This window comes from Geotrypetes seraphini, chromosome 5 (genome assembly GCF_902459505.1).
Source record: "Geotrypetes seraphini chromosome 5, aGeoSer1.1, whole genome shotgun sequence".
NCBI lineage: Eukaryota > Metazoa > Chordata > Amphibia > Gymnophiona > Dermophiidae > Geotrypetes > Geotrypetes seraphini.
Genome location: NC_047088.1, coordinates 143,710,138 through 143,735,103, shown reverse-complemented (window position 1 = coordinate 143,735,103; position 24,966 = coordinate 143,710,138). Strand labels below are relative to the sequence as shown.

The 24,966-nt window shown below is 43.0% G+C and overlaps 1 protein-coding gene across 8 annotated transcripts in view; it reads right to left on the bottom strand.

Moving 5' to 3' along the window:
* Positions 1–24,966, bottom strand: part of INO80D (INO80 complex subunit D) — a 121,072-nt gene that overhangs the window by 77,226 nt on the left and 18,880 nt on the right. For all 8 annotated transcript variants that reach the window (XM_033945601.1, XM_033945606.1, XM_033945602.1 and 5 more), the window contains one exon: positions 13,506–14,257. In XM_033945601.1, the coding sequence (XP_033801492.1) occupies positions 13,506–14,257 (752 nt within the window). The remainder of the gene's footprint in view (positions 1–13,505; positions 14,258–24,966) is intronic.

Sequence of the window (24,966 nt, the reverse complement as noted above, 5' to 3'; positions counted from 1 at the left end):
CTCGATGGAGTCATCAAACAATTCAGTGCCCTGGCAAGGGATGCTAGCCAGACGATCTTGAAGATTGGGGTCCATGTCTACAGTGTGGAGCCAGGCAAGCTGGTGCATTGCCACTGAGAAGGCAGTGACCCTCAAGGAAAGTTCAAATGCATCATAGGAAGATTGAAGGAGATGCATGTGGAGTTGAGCCAGAGTGGTAGTCATATGCTGAAACTCTAGAAGATGGTGTTGAGGAATATATTTGAAAAATTCAGGCAGGATGTCAACCAAATGCTTGAAATAAGAAGTGAAAACAAAATTGTAATTCAAAATTTTAGTTGTGACTTGGAAGTGGCCATTAGGCTCAACCATACTGTGTGGTTATGGCAAGCAGAATGGGGAGCTAGACCAAGGACAGGAGCACCATCACCATGACCTACAACCTACTGAAAATGGAGAAAGAATACTGGATTGTTCCAGGAAGCATCTCTGTATAAGCTGGTCAGGTCACTGGCAGAATTCAATTTTCTTTACCTCCACCTGCTGGTAATTGTAGGAAGGGGTGACACCCATTTGTACATAATGGTTAGGCTGATACTAAGAAAATGAGCTTTGAAACACCAAAACTAGTATTTAAAGCTGCTGACAGTCACAGGATGAATTAGACATGGATTTTCAATGCCAGGTCACATCTTGGTATCGACATTGATTATTTGGGTCAACGGACTTGGAAGTTATGCGGATTGCAGCCAATTAGGTTACTTACATATTTAACCGGGCAAAAGATAGAACTACTTTTTATGCATTCCTTTCTGTCCAGTTAAACATGAAGACATCAGCACTGAGTATTGCCGAAGCCCAAATATCTTCCAGGTCCACCCATGCCTCTGTGGGTTCTTTCATGGAGCATAACATACAATAGTGTGTTGTACTGTTTGCTGAGTTTCATGCACACACAATTAAGTTATTGTATTCATTAGGGAATTAAGATGTGCTCTTTGTTCATGTTTCTCTTCATTTGGCTGCAAATTATTTCCACTGCAATATCAAATATTTTGTAATAGTTAGTGGCTAAGCAAATAAGTGAGTGGGCCTACATCAGTGATCTCAAACTCAAACCCTTTGTAGGGCTACATTTTGGATTTGTAGGTACTTGAAGAGTCGCAGAAAAAATAGTTAATGTCTTATTAAAGAAATAACAATTTTGCATGAGATAAAACTTTTTAGTCGGGGATGGGGGTGTCACCGGTTGGGGGGGCGTTGCGTGGTTCGGGGGCCGATTGGGATTCGGGGGGCGGTCGTGGGGGGGCTTGGGATCCGTCCGTCTGATTTTAGGAAAGGAGGAGGCGGTCATGGGGTGGGTCATCATGGGGAGGAGGGGTTGGGCTCCCTCTTGCCCATATCGGTTCGGTGGGGGGGAGGGGAAGATCGCGGCAGGAGAGATTGGCATCTCTCCTGCAGCAATCGTGATCACCCCTCTACCCAAACTGCCACAAACTGCAGCAGGAGAAATTGGGCATCTCTGCTGCTGCGGGTTGCGGCAGTTCGGAGGTGGGCCGATCGCCATCGCGGAAGGGATGGTGAGCCATCTCTCCTGCTGCGATCATTACGGGGGAGGGGAGTGGATTCTGTAACCAGTGTTTTTGACAGACACCAGTTACAAAATCCAGCTTTTAGGCGAAGGACTGGCCCCTCCACATAAAAGGCCTGTTTTTGGGCGTTTGGGGCTTAGGCTGTTTTGGGGTTGATAATGTTTTGTAAGTATAGACGTAGTGGTGGTATGGCCGTTTAAACTGCTAAACGTAGAGGTAGGCCATTCTAAAAAAAAAACCCTCATTTTGGATTTTTTTTTTTTGAGAATGGACATTTTCTCTGCTTCTACTTTCAGCGTTTAGGGCCCAGGCCAAAAGGGGACTTAGATGTTTTTTTGGATTATGCCCCTCTAAGGTTTTATTTATTGTTTTTATCAAGTGGCTATAATAGCATAGCATGCATAAAATCAGGAACAGGAACTTTACCAGTTTAAAAATATGAACCACATTCTTTGGTAGTTTTAAAACAAAAACAAAGCTTAACTACATGAACAAAAACAAAAGCTGGAAAACCTAAACCTAAAACAGTTTATATATTAAACTTGGAATATAGTTGTAGAATAGAATAGCTGTTAAATGCAATCCAAAACTAACTCAATGTAGTGTTGTTCTAAGAAACAAAATTGCTTTTGACAAATCCTCTTTCATAGAAGCTCTTAAATCTGACTTGATTATTTTTAGAGCTGAAAATAGTCTTTCAACACTGTCTTGGGTGGGTGCAATTGCTGTTACGGTTCTAGCCACATCACTAATCATCTCGGGATAAACAAGGATGGCTTCTTCTACAGTCAGTTTCGATGAGTGATCATACTTTTCTACTTCTTTTAATTCTTAAAAAAAACTCCTGCTGGAATCTCTTTATTTGGACATTTTCTGGTCGTTTATCTTTCACGCATATGCGACGTTGCTTTACTGCTGAACGTTCCAGTTCAATAATGTGGTTTTTGAGTTTTTCTGGTGACTTTGTCAGATATAAAGAATCTTCTTAGTTGTGTTTGGTCTCCAGTAAATTTCTGAACATTTTTTATTCCAGAAGTAGATGGAATATTTTCATTGATATCTTTCTTATTCACAACTTCTAACATTTTAGGATGAAAATGCAGCACGTATCTTTTCAAATTTGATGCTCTTGGAGGTGCATTTTTGTTAGACCCACTGAAACTGCTAATTTTTGCATCACATTGTTTTTCACCATCATCTTCGCGAATACATTAACACGCAATATTTCCCATCACTTGATAATGTAAAGTGCTCATAAACAGAAGACTTTATCATGTTTGCTGACAGACTTTTTGCCATTGTGAATGGGGTGCCGCTTTCACTAAAATATAACGGCACCCCCTCCGAGATGACGGAGGTGATCCAGGGAGTGCCCCAGGGCTCGGTCTTGGGCCCGATCCTATTCAACATCTTTATAAGAGACTTGGCAGAAGGGCTGCGAGGTAAAATAACATTATTCGCCGATGACGCCAAACTAAGCAATGTAGTGGGCAAAAGCACAACGGACAAAAATTCAATGCCCGACAACATGATGCACGACCTACTCCTACTGGAGCACTGGTCTAGGACCTGGCAACTCAGCTTCAACGTCAAAAAAATGCAAAGTTATGCACCTGGGCAGCCAAAATCCATGCAAGACTTATACCCTTAATGGCGAGATCCTAACAAGAACGGTAGCAGAACGAGATTTAGGGATGATCGTCGGTGAGGATATGAAGGTTGCCAAGCAAGTGGAGCATGCTTCATCCAAGGCAAGACAAATTATGGGTTGCATACGCAGGGTTTTTTTTAATTTAGTGCAGCAGGAGAAGGTGAGCATTTCTCGTACTGCAGGGGGGTCGTGGTCAGGATTTTAGGGAAGGGGTCTAGTGATGCAGCTGAGAGAATGGGCATCACTGCATCACAACTCAGGGGCAACGGGACAGTGTTTTTCTTTTCTTATTACAGTTTTTTTCTGCGCATGTGCCCATTAGCGATGGACACATGCAAATGTAGGAAATCTTCGCTGCTGTCCGCCAATCTTATCTGCATGCGTGATTTTTAAAGAATGTCACGGGTTTTTAAATTTCGCCCTTAAGGGTATAAGTCTTGCATGGATTTTGGCTGCCCAGGTGCATAACTTTGCATTTTTTGGCGTTGAAGCTGAGGTGCCAGGTCCTAGACCAGTGCTCCAGTAGGAGTAGGTCGTGCATCATGTTGTCGGGCATTGAATTTTTGTCCGTTGTGCTTTTGCCCACTACATTGCTTAGTTTGGCTTCATCGGCGAATAATGTTATTTTACCTCGCAGCCCTTCTGCCAAGTCTCTTATAAAGATGTTGAATAGGATCGGGCCCAAGACCGAGCCCTGGGGCACTCCACTGATCACCTACGTCATCTCGGAGGGGGTGCCGTTATATTTTAGTGAAAGCGGCACCCCATTCACAATGGCAAAAAGTCTGTCAACAAACACGATAAAGTCTTCTGTTTATGAGCACTTTACATTATCAAGTGATGGGAAACATTGCGTGTCAATGTATTCTCGAAGATGATGGTGAAAAACAATGTGATGCAAAAATTAGCAGTTTCAGTGGGTCTAACAAAAATGCACCTCCAAGAGCATCAAATTTGAAAAGATAAGTGCTGCATTTTCATCCTAAAATGTTAGAAGTTGTGAATAAGAAAGATATCAATGAAAATATTCCATCTATTTCTGGAATAAAAAATGTTCAGAAATTTACTGGAGACCAAACACAACAAAGAAGATTCTTTATATCTGACAAAGTTACCATTTATATTTATTTAAATGAAATGCAAGAATTGAAACAAAATGAGTTCTCTTGGCCAATGAGGAGGCTGGCTACTGTCATACTCGAGTGTTACATGAAACAGGGCACTTGGGTGTAGCCGCTGAGGCCATAGGAAGTATTATTTGATGAAATAGACATTTATGAGCTTTTGCAAATATGAATTTTCTGCAGATATGAAACAATATGAAATATAATTAAATATATCAGAATGTGGCACGTATTTATTTAATGATTGATGAACTAGCCGTCACTCAAGAACTATATTAAAGCCATTTATTTTGAGTTGATTTAAATACAAACACATAGTCCTGCACACAGCCTTCCATCATAGTACACACAAGCAGCCATGCAGTTTTAAAATAAACCATGAACACGTACAGTTGAAGCTAAAAAGCTGTTCCTCCAAATTCTTCTAAGCTCTTTTAGCAGACAGAGGAAGTTGAGCAGACACTGCTGCCTTTATCTTTGTTTGCTGATCTTCTGCTGAAGACAGGGCAGTGGGAGGCTCCAGGGCCACAGGGGCCACTTAACTAACTTCCTAAATGATGTTAAAGTTCAGCCCTGGATTGGAGCATATATGGAGAGTGCAGACAGGACACCTACACCTACAACATCGCACTTGTTTACACTCAAATGAACTTGTTAAACATATTATATAAGAAATTAAATGAAAACACTTTTTATAATGTACATAATCCAGATTACAATAATATGAATGTCAGGTTGTATAATAGCTCAGCTGAACGTCACACTAGTAGAAATACAACGATGCACTGGGCCTTATTCTTACATCAGAGAAGTACTTAACACATTAAACTAAACCTTAAGTTTATATACCGCATCATCTCCACAGATGTGGAGCTCGGCATGGTTTACAAGAACTTAAAATATAGGAAGAGAAGGAAAAAAAAGGTTTACATGAACTTATATATAGAAGAGAAGAGTAAGGGGGGGTAGAATTACATTTTAGTGAAAAGCCAGGTTTTCAGTTGCTTGCGGAATAATTGGAGGGAGCCCAGGTTCCGTAGCGGGGTAGTAAGGTCGTTCCAAAGATCTGTGATTCTGAAGAGAAGGGATTTTCCCAGTTTGCCTGCATAGCGAATACCATGTAGAGAGGGGAAGGATAGTTTATACCTTTGGGCGGGTCTGGTAGAATCAGGACTCGAGGAGTTATGAGATAGTGGGATTAAGGGAAAAAAATAAACACGTTTTTCACATACTATCACTAGAGAGCGGGAGCCGACAAAACTCGGTTTCTACAAATTAGCGCTGGGGTGCGACAAAATTATAAACACGGCTATTCAGTGACTTAAAAATTACACATTATCTATCGTTAGATGTCAGGCGGCGAAGAGACACCTGACGATTCGTGGAATTAAGGCCGGGAGGTCAAAATCGTAAATAAAATAGCGGTAAATTCAGTTGTCTTTCCTTAAATTTCTTCAGTATAAAAGAGTAGTTTTTTTAAAAAAAATGTGAAATTAATCTTGAATGTTGTAATTGTTTATAATAAAATAATTAAAAAATGTGTTCAAATTATAACAAAGAATTCAATATAAGAAAAGAAACTTAAACTTTTATTCAAAGATAAGCAATAGTTCAGAAATTACAGCTATTTTATGCGAAACGTAATTACCTGTGCAACATTTTAAAAAAATTTGCTCGCTTTTCGGCGTACATCAGCAAAAAATGCCCGCAAACTATGTGTTAATTATGACTATTGTTTGTGAAATGGGACATTTGAACTTGCTGTATTTTTTTATTATAGTTTAAATTTATCAGGAGTCTGAGTCGGTACATTTTTATCGACTCCGACTCCAGGTACCCAAAATTGTCTCCGACTCCTCGACTCCACAGCCCTGTCTAGCAGTACCCCTTCCCTCCTACCCGCTACCCAGCAGTTCCCCTTCTCCCTTCCCTCCCTCTGTGTACTTCTACACCAGGGCCCCTTCCCCCGAAGGCCTGCCCCCCCGAAGACCTGCATGTTCCCCCCTTTTTTGCAGCATCCTACAGCAGCAGCGATGAGGATGTCCACCTCCGTCCAGCTCATCTGTTCAGGTAAGGGGAGGGGGGGTGCGGCAGAGACAAGGGTCACTAAGTCGCAGCAGGTAGTTTAGTGCAGCAGGAGAGAGTGGGCATCTCTCTTGCTGCCCAGGGAGATGGGGGGTGCACTCGGGTCAGGTCATGGCAGGATTTTTAAATTATTTTTTTATTTAGTGCAGCAGGAGAGAGTGAGCATTTCTCGTGCTGCAGGGGGGTCGCGGTCAGGATTTTAGGGAAGAGGTCTTGTGATGCAGCGGAGAGAATGGGCATCACAATTCAGGGGCAACGGAAGAGTGTTTTTCTTTTCTTATTACAGTTTTTTTCTGCGCATGTGTCCATCAGCGATGGACACATGCAAATGTAGGAAATCTTCGCTGCTGTCCACCAATCTTATCTGCATGCGTGATTTTTAAAGAATGTCATGGATTTTTAGATTTCTTATCAAAACAGCAGCATTAGCAGACCGTCGCTTTTTAATGTGGGTTTTTTGAAAATCCTGGCCTAAGTGGCTTGCCCAGGGTCACAAGAAGCAGCGCAGAGTTTGAACCCACAACTTCAGGTGCTGAGGCTGTAGCTCTACTTTGTTAAACAGAATAAGATAAGAGCAGGATTCAAATGAAGAAGACTGGTCATTGGAGGTTACTGCCCTTAGTTTAGGAGCATTTAACTTCTGGAAAAGCCCCCAACAGTTTGGAATGGAGGCCTTTCAAACACTGAGAAGCCAAGGGGACATGGAGAGAGTGGGGGAAGGGCAGGGAACGGGAGCAGTTGGGGCAGAATGACAACACAGATTCCTTATTTCACACAGGGACTCCACATCTGCAGTGGGTAACCCAGATGGAATTTAGACTAGTTCCAAGGTACATCTAAGTACAGTGGTACCTCGGTTTACGAGTGCACCAGTTTGCGAGTGTTTTGCAAACATTCGCAAACTTGGTGCCTCGTAAACCGAGCTTGCCTCGCTGCACGAGCGACCCCCCCAGCGATCCGGCATCCCCCCCGCTCGCATTGCCCCCCCCCTCCACAGCAATCCTACTTCCCTCCCCCACCCACCGAGCAGTCAATGACACCCTTTACCTGACTTGGCACCAGTGCCGGTGCCCGTAGATCCTCCCTCTTCTGGCGCGGCCTGGGCTGGGCGGTGCGTTGGAGATCCTCCTTCTTCTGGTCTGGGCTGGACTGGACTGGCTTTGAGCATTTGCGCATGCTCAAAACCTTCTTGTCTCGCTCTCAATCTCGGAGAGAGCGAGACCAGAAGGCTTTGAGCATGCGCAAATGCTCAAAGCCAGTCCAGCCCAGCACAGCCCAGAAGAAGGAGGATCTGGTGCCAAGTCGGGTAAAGGGTGGGGAAAGTAGGATCGCGGTGGAGGGGGGGTAACGCGAGCGGGGGGGATGCTGGTTCGCAGGGGGGGAAGCTGGATCACGGGGCGGGGTTTGGAACAGCGTCGGATTCCTCAAGGGGGGTGAGAATGGAGCAGCGCCGGTAGCCTCGTGGAGGGGGGGGAGGTGGTGGAACCAATCAAAGCAGTTTCCCTTACTTCCTATGGGGAAACTTGCTTTGATATACGAGCAATTTGGTTTACGAGCATGCTTCTGGAACGAATTATGCTCGTAAACCAAGGTTCCACTGTACCTGTTTTAGAGGCAGTGGTAAAATCCTCATGTCACTCATTCACAAAAGATGATAACACCCTCTCACCAGCACCAACTTCCCTCCTCCCAATAGCACACACCTTCCCTTCATCTCCTCAGGAAACCTGACCTGCCTCCATCATCACAGAGACCCACTTAAGCAAAGCAGAGCTACTACCACTTATCATTTCTATAGTGCTGCCAGACACAAGCAGTGTTGAACATTACGTACACTTCCAGTATCACACACAGATCCCCCTCTCCATTAGCAGAAAAAAACTCTATGGACCTTCTCCCATCCAGCAGGAGGCACTCATGAGCAGACACAAGCCCAATATGTGGCAGCCTCCTCCAGGCTGGCCTCCACCTTGGGCCCCCGTAAAAAACAGGCCATATGAGTGAGAGTCCCCAAACTAGGGTTACCATATTTTTCTCCAGGAAACCCTGCACACATGACCCAAGTTTCCAAGTTTTATTTAAATTTGATATACCGCCTGAAATAATTGTCTAAGCGGTTAATATGATCATATATTATTAAGTATTTGATTTATCGCCTATTCAAAATTCAAGGCGATGTACAGATAAATAAAAATTTTCAGTAACATACTTAACAAAATATAACAAAATTTCTAAAATTTAGGGGAGATGTAATTGAGACAGAACAATAACAAGACTTAAGCAAACGAGCAGGGGAGGAGAGAGAAATACAATGTGTAATAGGATAGAAGTACAAGAATGGTCAGTACATTCTGTTCTATCTCCAGCCCACTCCATTCTGCCTACTGCCTCGCCCCATTTCGCACCGCACAAATCTTCCTCTCTTCTTCCGAACGAACCCCAGCTGCATTTGGAGGGCCTGGAGCATGTGCAGATGTGTGTGAGGTCATCTTCACATGCTAGAGGCCTTCCAGAAGCGACTGAAGCTCATCGGGGCTTTCTAAAACCCGGACAAATGCCAGGTTTTGGAAAGTACATCCAGGAGCCCAGAAAGTCCTCTTAACCCAAACCCCCACCCAATTCAGACCCAAGGAGCCAATAGCCACTCACACCCACTTCATGTCCTCCAATGTACGAAAGGGCAGCTACAACATTATACAGTTCTGTAAGTTAACTTATGGTAGAATCTAACATGTCCATACAGGCAGTACGAGAAAGCATTACCCAAAATATAATGTGATCAAAGTATTTTATGAACTGACTGCATAAAATACTTTGATCACATTATATTTTGGGTAATGCTTTCTCGTACTGCCTGTATGGACATGTTAGATTCTACCATAAGTTAACTTACAGAACTGTATATTCTTTTCAATTATTTATAATAACTTATTATCCATAACCTTAAAACTTATGATGGAAGTTGTCTGAATCAGAAAATTATATATTAGTACCCAATGACTTCCTGATCACAATCTTTAGGGAGAATTCCTCTCTAAATCAAAATAATTTTCTTCCATAATATACCTGAAATGTCTTGCAGGTTTGCGCACTTAAGAAGTATATGTTGGAGGGTACCTGTGTATTACAGGATCAGGATAGATTACTACTCCCTGTTCTACTTTTGGCATTGTCAGCTGGAGTTCATAATGCTATATGAGTCAGAAAGTAAAAAGACTGTCATGGCAGCTGCTAAGGAGACTAGCCATTTTGCCCCAAATCTTGTCCCATTGGACATCTGAAAGTCTGTCTTTTGAATTAACTTACATACATTCTCTATTGCTCAATACTTCAGGTGTTTCCTCTGTTGGAAACGGGAACAGTGATTTTAGAAAGCTGTACGTGGGGAAAATAAAATGTATATTTTCCCCTTACATAGGTGCAATAAATTCTAAAATTCTAAGGTTCTAAAATTGCTGTTTCCTCTGGAACAGTGCCCTCTCCCCCACTCCATTAATTACAGCTTCCTTGCCCTCCCCCCACCCCCGCCGGTACTGGAACCCCCTAACCGGCACAATCAGCCCCAGGCCCAAGGTTTTGAAAACTGATCTCATGAACACAATTCCCCTCACCACAGACACAATCCCTGGAATGAGTGAGGGCCTATATAATGCCCATATATGGAAGTTTGACCCCCCTAGTGGTAATATTGCGATATTACTCTATTCTGTTTTCTATCAGTAACCAATGTAATTCTATAAGCAGATCGCAAGGAAGGACAATAGGATTTGAATCCTGGCTTCCCTGGTTCTTAGACTGTTACTCCAACCATTAAGACTGCTATTCCACTCCAGAGAGGGGGGCGATGCTTTTTTATTGCCAGGGTAGTAGCATGGGAGATCACAGAAAGCATTTTAGATTTCAGAATTCCAAAAACCAGACAAACGGATCTTTTCCCAAAAAAATTCCTACCTAAGAAAAAATAAACATAGTAACAGGGCTATAGGAAATTATTTAATTTATTTTAGATTATTTAAGATTAGTCACAAATGTACTTTTTGAAATTTATTTCAACTTTTATGTACAAATTCACCATTTCATAACTATATCATTCATGCAAAAACCCTTAATTAAACATAAAAACCCTCAACACCTAAACTAGGAGGAAGGTATATCATACAATGTAAACCGATCTCAGTTCATAGGACCTCCCATAACATACGTTATCCCAGGTCCATATTTTGTTCAGTTTCAAATAATCATTTATACCAAAACCTCCTTTCCTTCCCTTAATTGATTAACTACCTTTATTTAGATTTATTATTTTTGTTATATTGCATTAAAAAATCTTTAAAAAAAAAAAAAGAATTCATCTTCTTCCCAATTAATTCTATTGTGATATCACCAATTCATTACTATAATATTTGTCAATTGAACCGCGTCAAGGAGAAGAAAAGAGCATTTCTCTTATACAAACGCACCGGGGAGAAGGAAGCAAACATTGAATACAAGACAAAGTCTGCAGCGGTCAAAACAGCAGTCAGGGAGGCCAAACTTCGAATGGAAGAAACTCTAGCGAAGAACATTAAGAAAGGGGACAAATCCTTCTTCAGGTACATTAGTGACAGGAAGAAGAACACAAATGGGATAGTACGCCTTAGAACGCCAGACGGGAATTATGTGGAAACAGATTCCGATAAAGCCAAACTGCTGAATGATTACTTCTGCTCGGTCTTTACCTGCGAGGCACCAGGGCACAGGCCAAGGCTGGAAATGAAGCAAAGCATGGAAGATCCATTTCAGAATTTTGAGTTCACACCTGCTGATGTCTACAGTGAACTGTCAAGACTTAAGGTGAACAAAGCCATGGGACCGGACAATTTGCACCCAAGAGTGCTCAGAGAGCTAAGCGATGTTTTGGCAAAACCGTTAGCAGTACTCTTCAATCTCTCCCTAAGTACGGGGAGAGTCCCCCTGGACTGGAAAACAGCCAACGTCATTCCTCTGCACAAAAAAGGTTGCAGAGCAGAGGCTGCAAATTACAGACCAGTAAGTCTCACATCAGTAGTATGTAAGCTCATGGAAACTTTACTTAAAGGTAAACTAGACACGATTTTGGACGAGGGGAACCTAAGGGATCCCTGTCAACATGGATTCACTAGGGGTAGGTCATGCCAATCCAATCTAATCAGCTTCTTTGATTGGGTGATGGGAAAGTTAGACTCGGGAGAGTCTCTGGACATAGTGTACTTGGATTTCAGTAAAGCTTTTGACAGTGTCCCACACCGCAGACTATTGCACAAGATGAAGTCGATGGGGTTAGGTGAGAAACTAACTGCATGGGTCAACGATTGGCTGAGTGGAAGACTTCAGAGGGTGGTGGTCAACGGCACCCTCTCTGAGACATCGGAAGTGACTAGCGGAGTGCCGCAGGGCTCGGTCCTGGGACCATCCCTTTTCAACATATTCATAAGGGACTTGACCCAAGGGCTTCAGGGTAAAGTAACATTGTTCGCCGATGACGCCAAACTGTGTAATATAGTAAGTGAAAGCAATCTCAAGGATAATATGACGCAGGATTTGATCACGTTGGAAAACTGGTCCTCGACATGGCAGCTGGGCTTCAACGCTAAGAAATGTAAGGTCATGCATCTCGGCTGCGGAAATCCATGCAAAACTTACACCTTAAATGGGGAAACACTAGCTAGGACTTCAGAAGAACGGGACTTGGGAGTAATCGTCAGTGCAGATATGAAGGCTGCCAAACAGATGGAGCAGGCCTCATCCAAGGCAAGGCAGATGTTGGGATGTATCAATAGAGGCTTCATCAGCCGCAAACCTGAAGTCATAATGCCGCTTTACAGAGCCATGGTGAGACCTCACCTGGAATACTGTGTGCAATTTTGGAGACCACACTACCAAAAAGATGTGCTTCGAGCTGAATCTGTCCAGCGAATGGCCACTAGAATGGTCTCCGGACTCAAGAGTCTCTCATACGAAGAAAGACTGGGCAAACTACAGCTATACACTCTTGAGGAGCGTAGAGAAAGGGGAGACATGATTGAGACATTTAAGTACATCACAGGTCGTGTCGAGGCGGAAAGCGATATATTCTTCCCCAGGGGACCCTCGGTCACAAGGGGGCACCCGCTCAAACTCAGAGGAGGGAAATTTAATGGTGACACCAGGAAGTATTTCTTCACAGAAAGGGTTGTAGATCACTGGAACAAACTTCCGGTGCAGGTGGTCAAGGCCACCAGCGTGCTAGACTTTAAGAATAAATGGGACATCCACGTGGGATCCCTATGGGGGTCGAGCTAAGGATCTGGGTCATTAGCACTCAGACTTGATGGGGTGGGTCAGAAGAGTGGGCAGACTTGATGGGCTGTAGCCCTTTTCTGCCGTCATCTTTCTATGTTTCTATGTTTCTATGTTTCTATTATATTTATATATCTATTAAAAAATCTTGAATTTATATTTATATCAGCAACACTTATCTTTTAACAGCATACTGCTAATCCAATGTTGGTTTATTAGATTAGAACTTCCCGACGCTCTATTTTTACATGAGCGTTTGAGTCCATAGACCTTCATCGGGGGAAACAGTATGGTTGCTGCAGTTCATATAACAAAACCCATTTCTTCAATCGCACGACTCACTGCAGCATTTTACATGGGAGATTTCAGAATTCCACCAGGAATACATTCCTGTTTGTTAGCCTGGTTCTTTCAATCAGCAGAGGTGCAACATTTGAGTTTACAAATGCCTAGTTATACTTTGGCATACTATCCATAGGATGTCAGCACTCTACTACAAACTGAATCTATTCTTTCTTGCAGAAAGCAGCAATCAGATTCAAGACAAAGCAATCACAAACCACCTCACCATTCCTAAATTGTTGAATTTCCAGTCAGTAAAATACTGTAAATGCACTCACACAGGTGCACATAGTAATCTGCCATTATAGATCATTGGTGCAGCTATGAGTGAATCTAAATTTTCTAAATGCATATCCAGAATGGATCCGTTATTTTTTAATTTATGCATTTTTCAGGTTAATTATAATCAAGTGATACATTTCCTCTTTGACTTACCTAAATGTGGAAACAGATCAGTGTCCAGCTGCTGTTTTCGAGTGCACAGTTTCACCAGTCTCTGCAGCCGACTCATGCAGGTTGAGTTCAGAGAAAAGGCCGTTGCTCTCATGAAGACTTGGTCAGTCCTTGGTGGGTCTGGGACAGGAACCCTAGCAGGCGGCAGAACAGGCAAAGGTCTCTTGGCAGACAACTGCCTTGTTTGTGCTATAGTACGTGTGGTGGGCACGGTTCCCTGCACTGGTAGGCTGGTGTTCTGAGGCTGAGGTGACTTGCAGACTAAGCCCTGCGGTAGTCCAGTAGACTTCAGAGATGTTGTTAAAGGTGGCATATAGGAATGCTGCTGCAGAGATGGCTGCTGCAGTTGCAAAGGTGCAGGAGGGGGGCTAAAGTGCTCTTGGCGAACTTTTAAAATGTCCGTCTCTCTCTGACGCTGTCGGTTCTGAGCCAGCTTGCTTTGGAGTTTCTTCCTCACAGTCACCCCTTTCTTTAGGTCATCTTCCTCCTCCTCAAAAGCAAAGGGGTCTTCCAAATCTGCTTCCAGATAATGGAAAGGGAGCCTGGCTCCTGGTGGAGAGAGGGACAGCCCATCCAGTCCATTGGGCATTTTCAGGGCTAGAGTGGGCATCGTCAGACTAAACGCCATAGCATCCATCTGGTGCCTGGCTTTTACCTCTTCTATTGGATCATTCTTTTTTTTCCTCTCCTTTTTAGGTATAAAACCAAGCACCTGTAGGTGGCTGTTGCAATACCTTTAGAAGGAGAAAAACAGAAGTATTAAGGCACTAGAAAGAAACAGTCCGCACAATACTGTCATAATTGTAGAACCTGAATTTAAAAAAAATAAGTTATGTCAATCAAACATTTGACTGTAATATACTAAAAGTTCTCCATACAATGACTCTGGTCTAATCCAAAGCAGTGTTATGCTAATTAAAGCCTCAGATAACTAAATCAGACAGAAAAAAATTGCAATATTACACGTCATTGTTAAAAACACTCACAACTGGCACTCCCTTCAAGTTAGCCACTTAAACGTAAGAGCCTTTGATGATGCTACAGGGCCCTCCAAACGATCTAGAAAGCAGCTGCTAGTGCTATTACACATTAAAGACATGAAAAATTTGTGGATACCTACATAAGGTAATGTAGAAAACATTTTCATTTTTTTAAAACTCTCAAAAACCTCTTATCTAATTTAGTAATATTGAGTAGTTTTTTCTTTGAATATTATTTGACATGTATGTTTCAGAACACATAATAAAAAAATGTCTTGCTTAATCTTGGCCTTCTAAGAGTTTCACAGATTTGCTTTGTGAGAAAAAGCTAAATAAATTTACTCAAGTTGCTTGTGTAAATTTAAATGCTTAACCAACTTAATTTAATTTGGCACACAGTTGCAATTCTGCAACCAAAAGAAGTTTCTCCAAGATTTCTTCCTAGGAAGATAAAGAGGTTTTCTGTGCTTATATTGTTCCCAGTATGCCTTTTACCACCAAAGGTTTTCCATTCAGGAAAAATAACTATCTGAAATCAAATTCCAACTTACTTTTAAACACCACCTTTGTATATGAAATTTTTTAAAATTCCATTCATTTACTGGATTGTGTTACTCTTCAAATAAGAATCCTATAGAAAGAAAAATTAGGTTCTTACTTTTCTTGTAGAATTGTCTAGTAGTCCTGAACACTAGGATTATGCATCTGAACCCGTAAGTTGCTTGCAGAATGCTGTCAATCATCTTTGAACTGTGCCTCCTTCCCAAGCAGCTGCCCCTGCCCCTCAGTTTGTACAAAAGCAATCAAGGAGCACTCTAATGACAGACATAACTTGAAGGAGGGAAACGGGGAAAAGAAGTCCCAGACACTACAAAGCTGTTCTCCTCTGTAAAAAACTTATCAATGAACATTATAGCATTCAAGTAACTGATCAAAATAGACATCAAAACTAAGTGCAACATGCACTAATATTATATAGAGTTCGGAGTTACTCGAATATCGTGCTGTCAAACAGAGACTTAGACCTGACTTTACTTTTTTGAATTTTGTGTTTTTCTTTTTTTTTTTTTTTTTCAGCTTATCTGAGAGACAGAGAAGTCTCCAAAGCCAGACTGATCCCAAGGCAGAAGGCAAGTGAAGCCCACTTACAGGCGGGGCTTCAGGACTACTAGACACATCTACAAGAAAGAAGACTTTTGAGGTAAGAACCAAAACTTTCTAGTGCAATGTGTCTAGTAGTAATGATCTCTAGGAATGTACCAAAGCAGTCCCCCCCATCCCAAGTCTAAGGCAGGCCCACTTAGCCTGTCTTCAAAACGGAGGCCCATCTAGTAGTTATACTGTTTAAGAATAGCATTTTGTTTGATGGACGAAATAGTATTAATCCTTAAGCTTTTTGCATTCATGAGGAGGTATTGAGAAATTTTGTTGATAGGAAATAGTTTAATCATCCTTTTACCCATTTGAGCTTTGTTATTTAGCAGGTTAGGTCCTACAGGAGGAAAAGAAGGATAAGAGGATGAATTTGGGTGAAAAAGGTGCCGGTTCTTCTGGAGCCCCTGCCTCCAAGGTCAGAGCAGTGGAGTACCACTGACTGGAAGTGAGCTGATGAGCCAAAGCAGAAGACGATCCTGGCTGTGGTGCTGGGATATGCAGGCCCTGCAGAATCTCTACATTCCCCGACGACCTAGAGACCATATGAAGGTTCACCGCTTCTCCCCTCAAAGAAAGACTGTCTAATCCATCCCCTCCTAGGATGGGGACAGAGTAGCCTTGAGGAATCCTGACAGCCCTACTGCCGGGGAGTAGGCTGGGCAGAGGTCCGATGTCACTCTCCACTTCCCACAGCTGTCACCATTGTTGTTGCAGTGCTGAACTCCACCCCCCTCCTATAAATGATGCCCTGCAGTGCACTGCCAGTGAGAGACGTGGGCAGGAAAGCAGAGATGCTATGGGAAAGTACGCTAACACTGCAAAACCAACTGCGAAGGGCGCTTCCAGCAAGCAAAGAACAACTGCACTCACCCCCCATACAACCATCAGAGGTCTGGGTCCCTGAACGCGTTAAGGAGGTAAAGTACCCCCATGACAGAAGAGCTGGCTCCCCTGGGTTCAGAGCGCTCATTGGTGTTTGTTTGTTTTTTACCGAGTTGTGCTCGAAGAAGAGGAGGGAGGACGGGGAGCCAGACATCACACCAGGATCCTACGAGGGCAGATAGGGACCTGGCACCACCAGATATTCTCCAAGACCAGGACCTCATCCTGAATCCCCTGCTCACTGAATCAATCTTACAAACATGAGCACAGCCACAGCAATCTAGGAAAGTGAGAAACAATTGGAATGCAGGGAAGGGAACTCAGGCCCATGTCCCACTCTTAACTAGTACACTTGTGATGAGAAACGTGAGCCCTTCAAAACCTACTGTACTGCCTTATGGGTAGAATGTGGCGCAGTGGTTAAAGCTACAGCCTCAACACCTTGAGGTTGTGGGTTCAAATCTATGCTGCTCCTTATGACTCTGGGCAAGTCATTTAATCCCCCCATTGCCCTAAGTACATTAGATACCGTGTTTCCCCGAAAATAAAACCTACCCCAAAAATAAGTCCTATCATGATTTTCAGGATAGGTCTTAATATAAGCCCTACCCTCCAAAATAAGCCCAGCAGCAGCAGCGCTTCCTCCCACCCGACCCATATATCCCTCCCATACAAACCGCGAGACCGAAATAAATACCTTATAACAAACTGGCAGCGTCGGCAGGAATCTAGACAGGCTGCTTCACAGCCTTCTATCTTCAGCAACGTTGCAGAGGAACCCTGGGCGATAAAAGGCCACGAAGCAGCCTGTCTAGATTGCTGCCGACGCTGCTGATTTGTTATGGTTCGGTCTTGCGATTTGGATGGGAGGGAGAGATGGGTCCCGGCAGGGGGGGATAGAAAGATGCTGCACGGGGGGATGGGAGGAAGGGAGGGATTGAAGTTGCAAGGGTTCTGCTGCACAAGGGGAGGGATAGAAGCTGCAAGGATTCTGTTGCACAAGGGATGGGAGGGATGGATAGAAAGATACTGAACAAGGGGATGGGTGAGAGGGGAGGAAAGATGCTGCACATGTTGGGGAGAAAAAGGAAATAGGAAGAATTGGGGTAGAGGAGAGGAAGGGAGAGATGATCATTGTACATGAAAAAAATAAGACATCCCCAAAAATAAGACCTAGTGCCTTTTTTTGGGCCCAAAATTAATATAAGACAGTGTCTTATTTTCGAGGAAACACTGTGGCGAGGCAAGAGAAACAAGCTGAATTGGAGGTTTAATGAGTAAAATAGCAAAAATGGAAATTTGTCCTCAATTGTTCTGCTTGCTATGTAAACAGTAACGCAAAAGCAACTTGTAAATTTTGTTAGTAGTTACTAAAATAAAGCAACTAGTTACTTAATTTTTATGATCTTATCTAAAAGTAACTAGTTACATTGATAGTTACCTAAAAATGTAACTAATTACAGCAACTAGTGTTACTGTGACTAATTACTACTACACAGTCACCCCAAAGCCCCTGCATGAGAAGGTCTCTTCTGGTGGCGGCCAGAGTCAGCTGTGGACAAAGGCAATGAAACCATGCAGGCAGTCATACCAATCAATGCCTACCTGTGCACACCATGTCGGAGGGTATAGTTAAGGGGAAAAGACCTGTAAAATCAAGACAAGTCCCATCTTCACCAGAACCTGGGAAAGCAGTCAGCCCTATGTTAGGATGGCACTTGTGATATAAGCAGCTCACCGTATCTGCGTTGTCCTAACAACTCCCAAGGTCTGAAGGCAATCCTGGAGCAGGAGAGTAAATTATAGTACAAACAACAAAGAAGCAAGAGAAGAACTTGCCAAAGGAATAGTAGAACTCACCTAGACAGCCATGCTGGAACATGCCACATGCAAGAAAAACCCGAGAGTGGGGCATAGCCACAAACCCAAAGAGACAGAGTCCACCTAATGAAGGGTAGGACTGCAAATACAGTCAAAGGTTGGCCCAATATGAAGTATAGAAGACTGAAGTCAAATTTCATCAGAGTGTCTCCCTGAGTTGCCCTTGTGCCCTTCTGGAGCTGCAGATTTGCTCTAGAAGGTTGTGACTAACTGGAAGCAACATAATGACAACAGGACAGACACCCAGGCTAACTGGATCCTGGCCATGCTTTGGTTAGAATTACTAATCTTTTTTTTTTTTTTTTTTTTAAACAGTCCTAGGGAAGTAAGAGGACTCAGAAAGGTAAGTCCTAATTTTCCCCTTTCTCTTACCCATCTTTGAATGATAAATCGACAATGCAACATAACAGAGGAAAACTTTTTATCTCCAGAGCCTGTTTCAGTGCGTTCATCTAGATCAGTGATTCCCAACCCTGTCCTGGAGGAACACCAGGCCAATCGGGTTTTCAGGCTAGCCCTAATGAATATGCATGAGAGAGATTTGCATATGATGGAAGTGATAGGCATGCAAATTTGCTTCATGCATATTCATTAGGGCTAGCCTGAAAACCCAATTGGTCTGGTGTTCCTCCAGGACAGGGTTGGGAACCGCTGATCTAGATCACCATCTTAAAGCTCCCCTTTGCTACCTGTTTATTTTGTTTATTGTGGGCATGAAGGACCTGCAGCTTTTTTCTATCTTGTTTTGAAGAGGAAAGATTAAAAAAAAAAAAAAAAAAAAAAAAGGATAAGGAATGAGGAACTGAGGGGAAGAACTGCTGGAACAATCAGCAAAGTTCTGGATTGCTAAAATTCACTGGGTTTTACTAAATGGCACTAGAGATTTTAGCCTGGGCCAGCGAGATAAATGCTCCAACACTCACAGGAATTCTATAAGCATCGGAGCATTTACATCACTGGCTCGCACTTAAAACCTCTAGCACTGTTTAGTAAAAGGAGCCCATTATTTCTTACATGAAATAGAATTCCACACATACACATACCCCCAGATTCTCTAAATCACAGTTCTTCAACCGCCGGTCCGCAGACTGATGTCAGTCCGCAGAAAATTCCTGCCGGTCCGCACAGGACCGGCGAGATCAACATCTTCAATTTCCTGCCAGTCCGCGCAAGACCGGCAAGATCGAGGAGCTGTAGTTCGCGCAGGGCCGGAGAGATAATGGGGAACCTCAGACAGTGTGCTTTCTCCCCTCCCATCGGCCCTCCTTACTTACAAGCGCAGCGATTCAGGGAGGAAGCTTTGGAGCTTTTGTTAAGTCGGGCTGCCTCTGATGATGCAACATCCGCTTTCCTCAGAGGCGGTGCGACCCAACAAAGGACCCGAGGCTGCCTTACTGAATCGCAGTGCTGGCAAGTTGCTGGGAGGGGAGAAAGCTGCTGGGCATGGTGAAAAAAAAGGGACAGCTGCTACTGGACCTGGAGAGGGAGAAGGAGAGATGCTGCTGGGAGGGGAAGAGGGAAAGGAGTCTGGGAAGCTGCTGGGCAAGGGGAAAAAGGGACAGCTGCTACTGGACCTGGAGAGGGATAAGGAGAGATGCTGCTGGGAGGGGAGGAGGGAAAGGAAAGGGAATAGAGTTACTGCTGGACAGGGGGAGGAGGGAAGTGAAAAGAAAAAAGGAAGGAAACAGCTGGCAGGGAGATTAGAGGAGGGGAAGGGGAGAGACAAGAATGAGATGGGAAAGGGGGGTCAGCAGAGAAATTGAGAGGGACAAAGATGCTAAATCTGGTGTAGGAGAGATAAAAATGAAGAGAGCAGTGAAGCTGGAATGAATCGTGTAAAAAGGAGAGAGGGGCATAGGCTGGATGGAAAGGGGAGAGGGGCATAGAAAGAAGACAAATACTATATGGAAGGGGGAGAGGTCAGACAGTAGATGGAAGGGGCAGATGCTGGATTGAAGAGACAGAGAGGGCAGACGCTGGAAGGAAGAGAGTGAAAAGAAGATGAAAGCAGAAACCAGAGACAACAAAAGGTAGAAACAAATAATTTTATCTCTATTTTGTGATTAGAGTATATCAGATTTGAAATATATATCCTGCTAGAGCTGGTGTTAGACATAACTGGGGATTGCAAAGTCCAGGCAGTGGCTTAGGGCTCTCTCTGATCAGGGGGGCAGTTGCCCTAGTTGCACTCCCCTAACCCTATTCCTGTCATGTGTGACTGCGGTATTCTGTTAGCATGATATTTCTGTGTAGCATTCTGTAATAATTTGGCTTATTCAGTTTTCTTGATAGTAGAGGGGATATATGTGAAAGGGAGGGGAGACAGGGGTTTTGTTGATCCTTGCACTATATTATTTGTATTTATAAAATGACAATTGTACAGAATATTGTTTTTTTTATACTTTAATAAAATATATTCAATATAAAATCATAACTGAGGCTTGTGCGGATGGGATCAGATGGTTTGCGAGGACCGAGCTCGCGGAGACGGGGTGGAAATGGGGTTTTTTAATTTCAGTCCTAGTAGTTTGCCCAGTCCAGAAAATATTTTTTTTTTCCGCCAGTCCATAGGTGTAAAAAGGTTGAAGAACACTGCTCTAAATGGCACCCATGTTAAAAAGCAGCCACCAATCCGCTATCAATCATTCAACAGTGCCAGTTAGAAAATCTCACCTCAAGTGCCTATGTAGGCGTGATTCACACAAAGACAGGTGCCAGAAATGTAGGCCAGGAAAACTCTGGCCTACATTTCTGGTACCTATCTTTGCCAGGGGATCCCAAAAATACTTCACAGCCTGCCATCAGCTGATCATGGCAGAGGAATCCTGGCGGAGGAGAGTGTGGTGCAGTGGTTAGAGCAACAGCCTCAGCACCTTGAGGTTGCGGGTTCAAACCCTGTGTTGCTCCTTGCGACTCTGGGCAAGTCACTTAATCCTCCATAGCCCCAGGTACGTTAGATAGATTGTGAGCCCACCGGGACAGAGAGGGAAAAATGCTTGAGTACCTGATTGTAACAACCGCTTAGATAACCTTGATAGGCGGTATATAAAAATCCTAATAAACTTGAAACTTGATCAGCTGAGCCAGCAGGACTCTCTGAAACCGCAGTTTCAGGGAGTCCTGCTGGCTCAGCTGATCGGGGATTCTCCTGCCATGATTAGCTGAACCAGCAGGGAAATTCCCGATTTCCCCCTCTCACCAACCGGATCCCCACCACTACCCCTAAGCTGAGGTGCTGGTTTTAGAATTTCCCCCATAATGTTATGTGTATTACAGACCTAGGTACAGATATCATTTTCCCCAATACACAACAATATATACATGTAGAATAGCAGTCCAGCACACGTGCATATACAAGATGAAGGAAAAAAAAAATTACCCCTTACAGTATAAGTTATCATATCACAGGGCAGTCAGAAACACCTGCCTGGAAGTTGCTATAGCTCAATAAGTAAAAGCCCTGTGCTTCTTTTCCAGAGGTCATAAGTTCAAATCCCCAAACCAGCTCCCCAGCACATATTTTAATTGTGGCATTCTACCTTGTGGGTGCACATTGATGATCTCACAATGACATCACCATTGTGCAGCTGCAAACCTCCCATTTGCAATGAAGTAAAAGCCATGCTAAGGGTCTATATGTGGCTTTTTTCTGTTTTTAAGCTTTTCAAATTAAGTTATGTATGCAATCTATTTTTGTCATGTGCTTTCTTTGCTTTCAAGAATGAGCTGATTGGAGCACTGCTTAGTCAGGAGAAAAAAGGGTAGCTTTTTGGCAAGAAAACTAAAGCTATGTTTTTCATGTGTTGTGCTTCAGTTAATGGATCTTTTCCTCTAATTAGCGAATAACATTGCTGTTTGTCCACAAAAAATAGAAGGTTTTGCATGCAATATGTCTGTTTTGATGTGCCCCGTTTATGTGGTGCCTTATTAAATGTATTTTGAGCTTAATAAAGCAAAAATAAAACCCCAGGGAGCTATTTAGCAGATCGCATTAAGGACATCCAAACTGTGCCTAAGTTCCGCAAGAACATCCATAGAGTGCCTAAGTTCCGTCCATAAAACTCAGATCTATGCTCAAAAGTAGACCAGGTTTTCATTCGCCTACAATATGGATGCCCTAGGTCACTCAGTGTTATGTAAATGAATCAAAGGACTCCCAAATTGAGTCATTGCCCAAACCATGCCCATTCTACGCCCATGCCTATTGAGTTAGGCGTGAGTTTAAAATATGGGCGTCCATGAAATTGTGGCTGTGTTTACAAAGTGGCGTCTACTTCCCTGGACGCCTAAGTACCAATTATCACTTAACATCCTTAATTGGCTCATTAACTACTTAGATTGGACACCTAAAGCACACCTAACTTTAGGCATGACTTAGGCGCCCTTTATAGAATCAGGGCCAAAGTGTCCACCCCCAGCTTTAACACAGGCCTTCAGCTGCTTTGGGAAGTTCTTAACAGCTTTGTCAATTGGTCCTGTGGTAGGCTGTCCCAGATCATCTGTAGTGCTTCCTTGAGTTTGGCGATTATTTGCGGCTTTGGGTGGAACATCAAAATGGCCTTAACACTGCTCATCTGACAAAAGTCTATTTCACTGTGACATCATTAACGGTGAGCTGGTAACTCATTTTTTGGTTTGAGGTTTTTGGGTGGGTTTTTGTTGTTTTTTTTTCAAATAATGGTAGTTGTACAGTGCAAATATTTTTGAATGCATGGAAATTGCTGGGTAGGCACACTAAAAAGCCTGTAGCTTCATTCCACTTGGCAAATAAACGTAGAGAGTAACAAATAAAGCTGAACAATTTCATGTTGAAATTCCAAGCAATTGTCGAGAAAACGCTAGCAGATTACATTATTTTTTGCTTCACCCTGTAAATGTAAATGTCACTCTGAGTGCGAATATGATTTTTTTGTGTGTATACAAGGGTCATTTCATAAATAATGCACACTATTTTTTTTTTAAATTTACATGTTTTTGTTTTTTTCCAAGTATTTCTTTACAATCCTTCAATATAAGGCTCCTTTCACGCAGGTGCGCTAGCGTTTTTATCGCATGTACCGGATTAGTGTGCGCTATAGCCGAAAATCTACCGCCTGCTCAAAAGGAGGCGGTAGCGGCTAGCGTGCATGGCAATTTAGCGCACGCGCTATTCCGCGCGTTAAGCCCCTAGCGCACCTTCGTAAAAGGAGCCAATAGTCTTTCTGCTTTGCAATGACCGAGTCTCAATGTCCGGGAAGCATCATTATTCCATCCAAGACACCGTTTTAGTTCAGTTGCCGAATGGCTCGGGTACTGGTGGAAGAAAGCTCTTGCAGAGATGCAAAACAATGTCCACACATAGGTTTCAACTTTGGAAAAAGGTCGAAGTTTGGTGGACTCATGTCTGGACTGTAGGGAGCATGAGGTTACACCTCCCAGCCGTATTCGCGTAGTTTTTCAATAATGAGTGGAGAGTTCCATCTTCCCCACGACAAAAAATTTTGATGACTTCAATCAAAAATCAAACAAATGATTTTTGCTTATGATCATGGAGGCATCATCATCACAGACAAAGTTCTATGTGAAAGAAGTGTATTATCGTGATTTTTTGCAAAATATGTGAAGAAAAATGCACAAACCCGACCTCAGTTGCTCTTGGCTGGTCCACTCATTCTTCACAACAACGCTCACCCGCACATAGGGAATGTCATTGAAAACGGCTGGGAGTTGTTACCTCATGCTCCCTACAGTCCAGACATGAGACCACCAGACTTTGACCTTTTTCCAAAGTTGAAACAACCTATGAATGGACATCGTTTTGCATCTCTGAAAGAGCTTTCTTCCGCCGGTACCCGAGCCATTCAGTAACTGAACTAAAACAGTGTCCTGGATGGAATAATGAAGCTTCCCAGACATTGGGACTCGGTCACTGCAAAGCAGGGAGACTATATTGAATGACTGTAAAGAAATACTTGATAAAAAAACATGTAAATTAAAAAAAAAAAATAAAAAAGTGTGCATTATTTATGAAATGACACTCGTAAAATATATATACTGTTGTTGTCATGATAGTGCATTTTTTTTTTTGCATAGAACTTATATGTAGGGTAGGGGTAGAGATTGGGACTTGTATACTGCCTTTTTTGTAGTTTTAAAATCACAGGTACTTCAAGCATTTTCCCTATATGTCCCGGTGGGCTCAGTGTCTATCTAATGTACCTTAGGCAGTGGAGGATTAAGTGACTTGCCCAGGGTTACAAGGAGCAGTGCTGAGGTTGTAGCTCTAGCCACTGCGTAACACTCTCCTAATATTTGTCTAGTAATTGGTTGCTACATTAAGCACCAACTTTTTTTTATGCATGCGTTAGCAAATCATTCTGTACTGGCCCATTAGTTTTAATCTCCTCCCCTACTTTTATAATTTATCATACAAATTAGGTAACTAACGCCCACTTTTACAAAACCGTAGTACAGTTTTAGCGCCAGCAATGGCAGCGTTAGCTCCGATGCTCCTAGAATTCCTATGAGTGTTGGAGCGGTTACCGCCATGGCTGGCGCTAAAAACT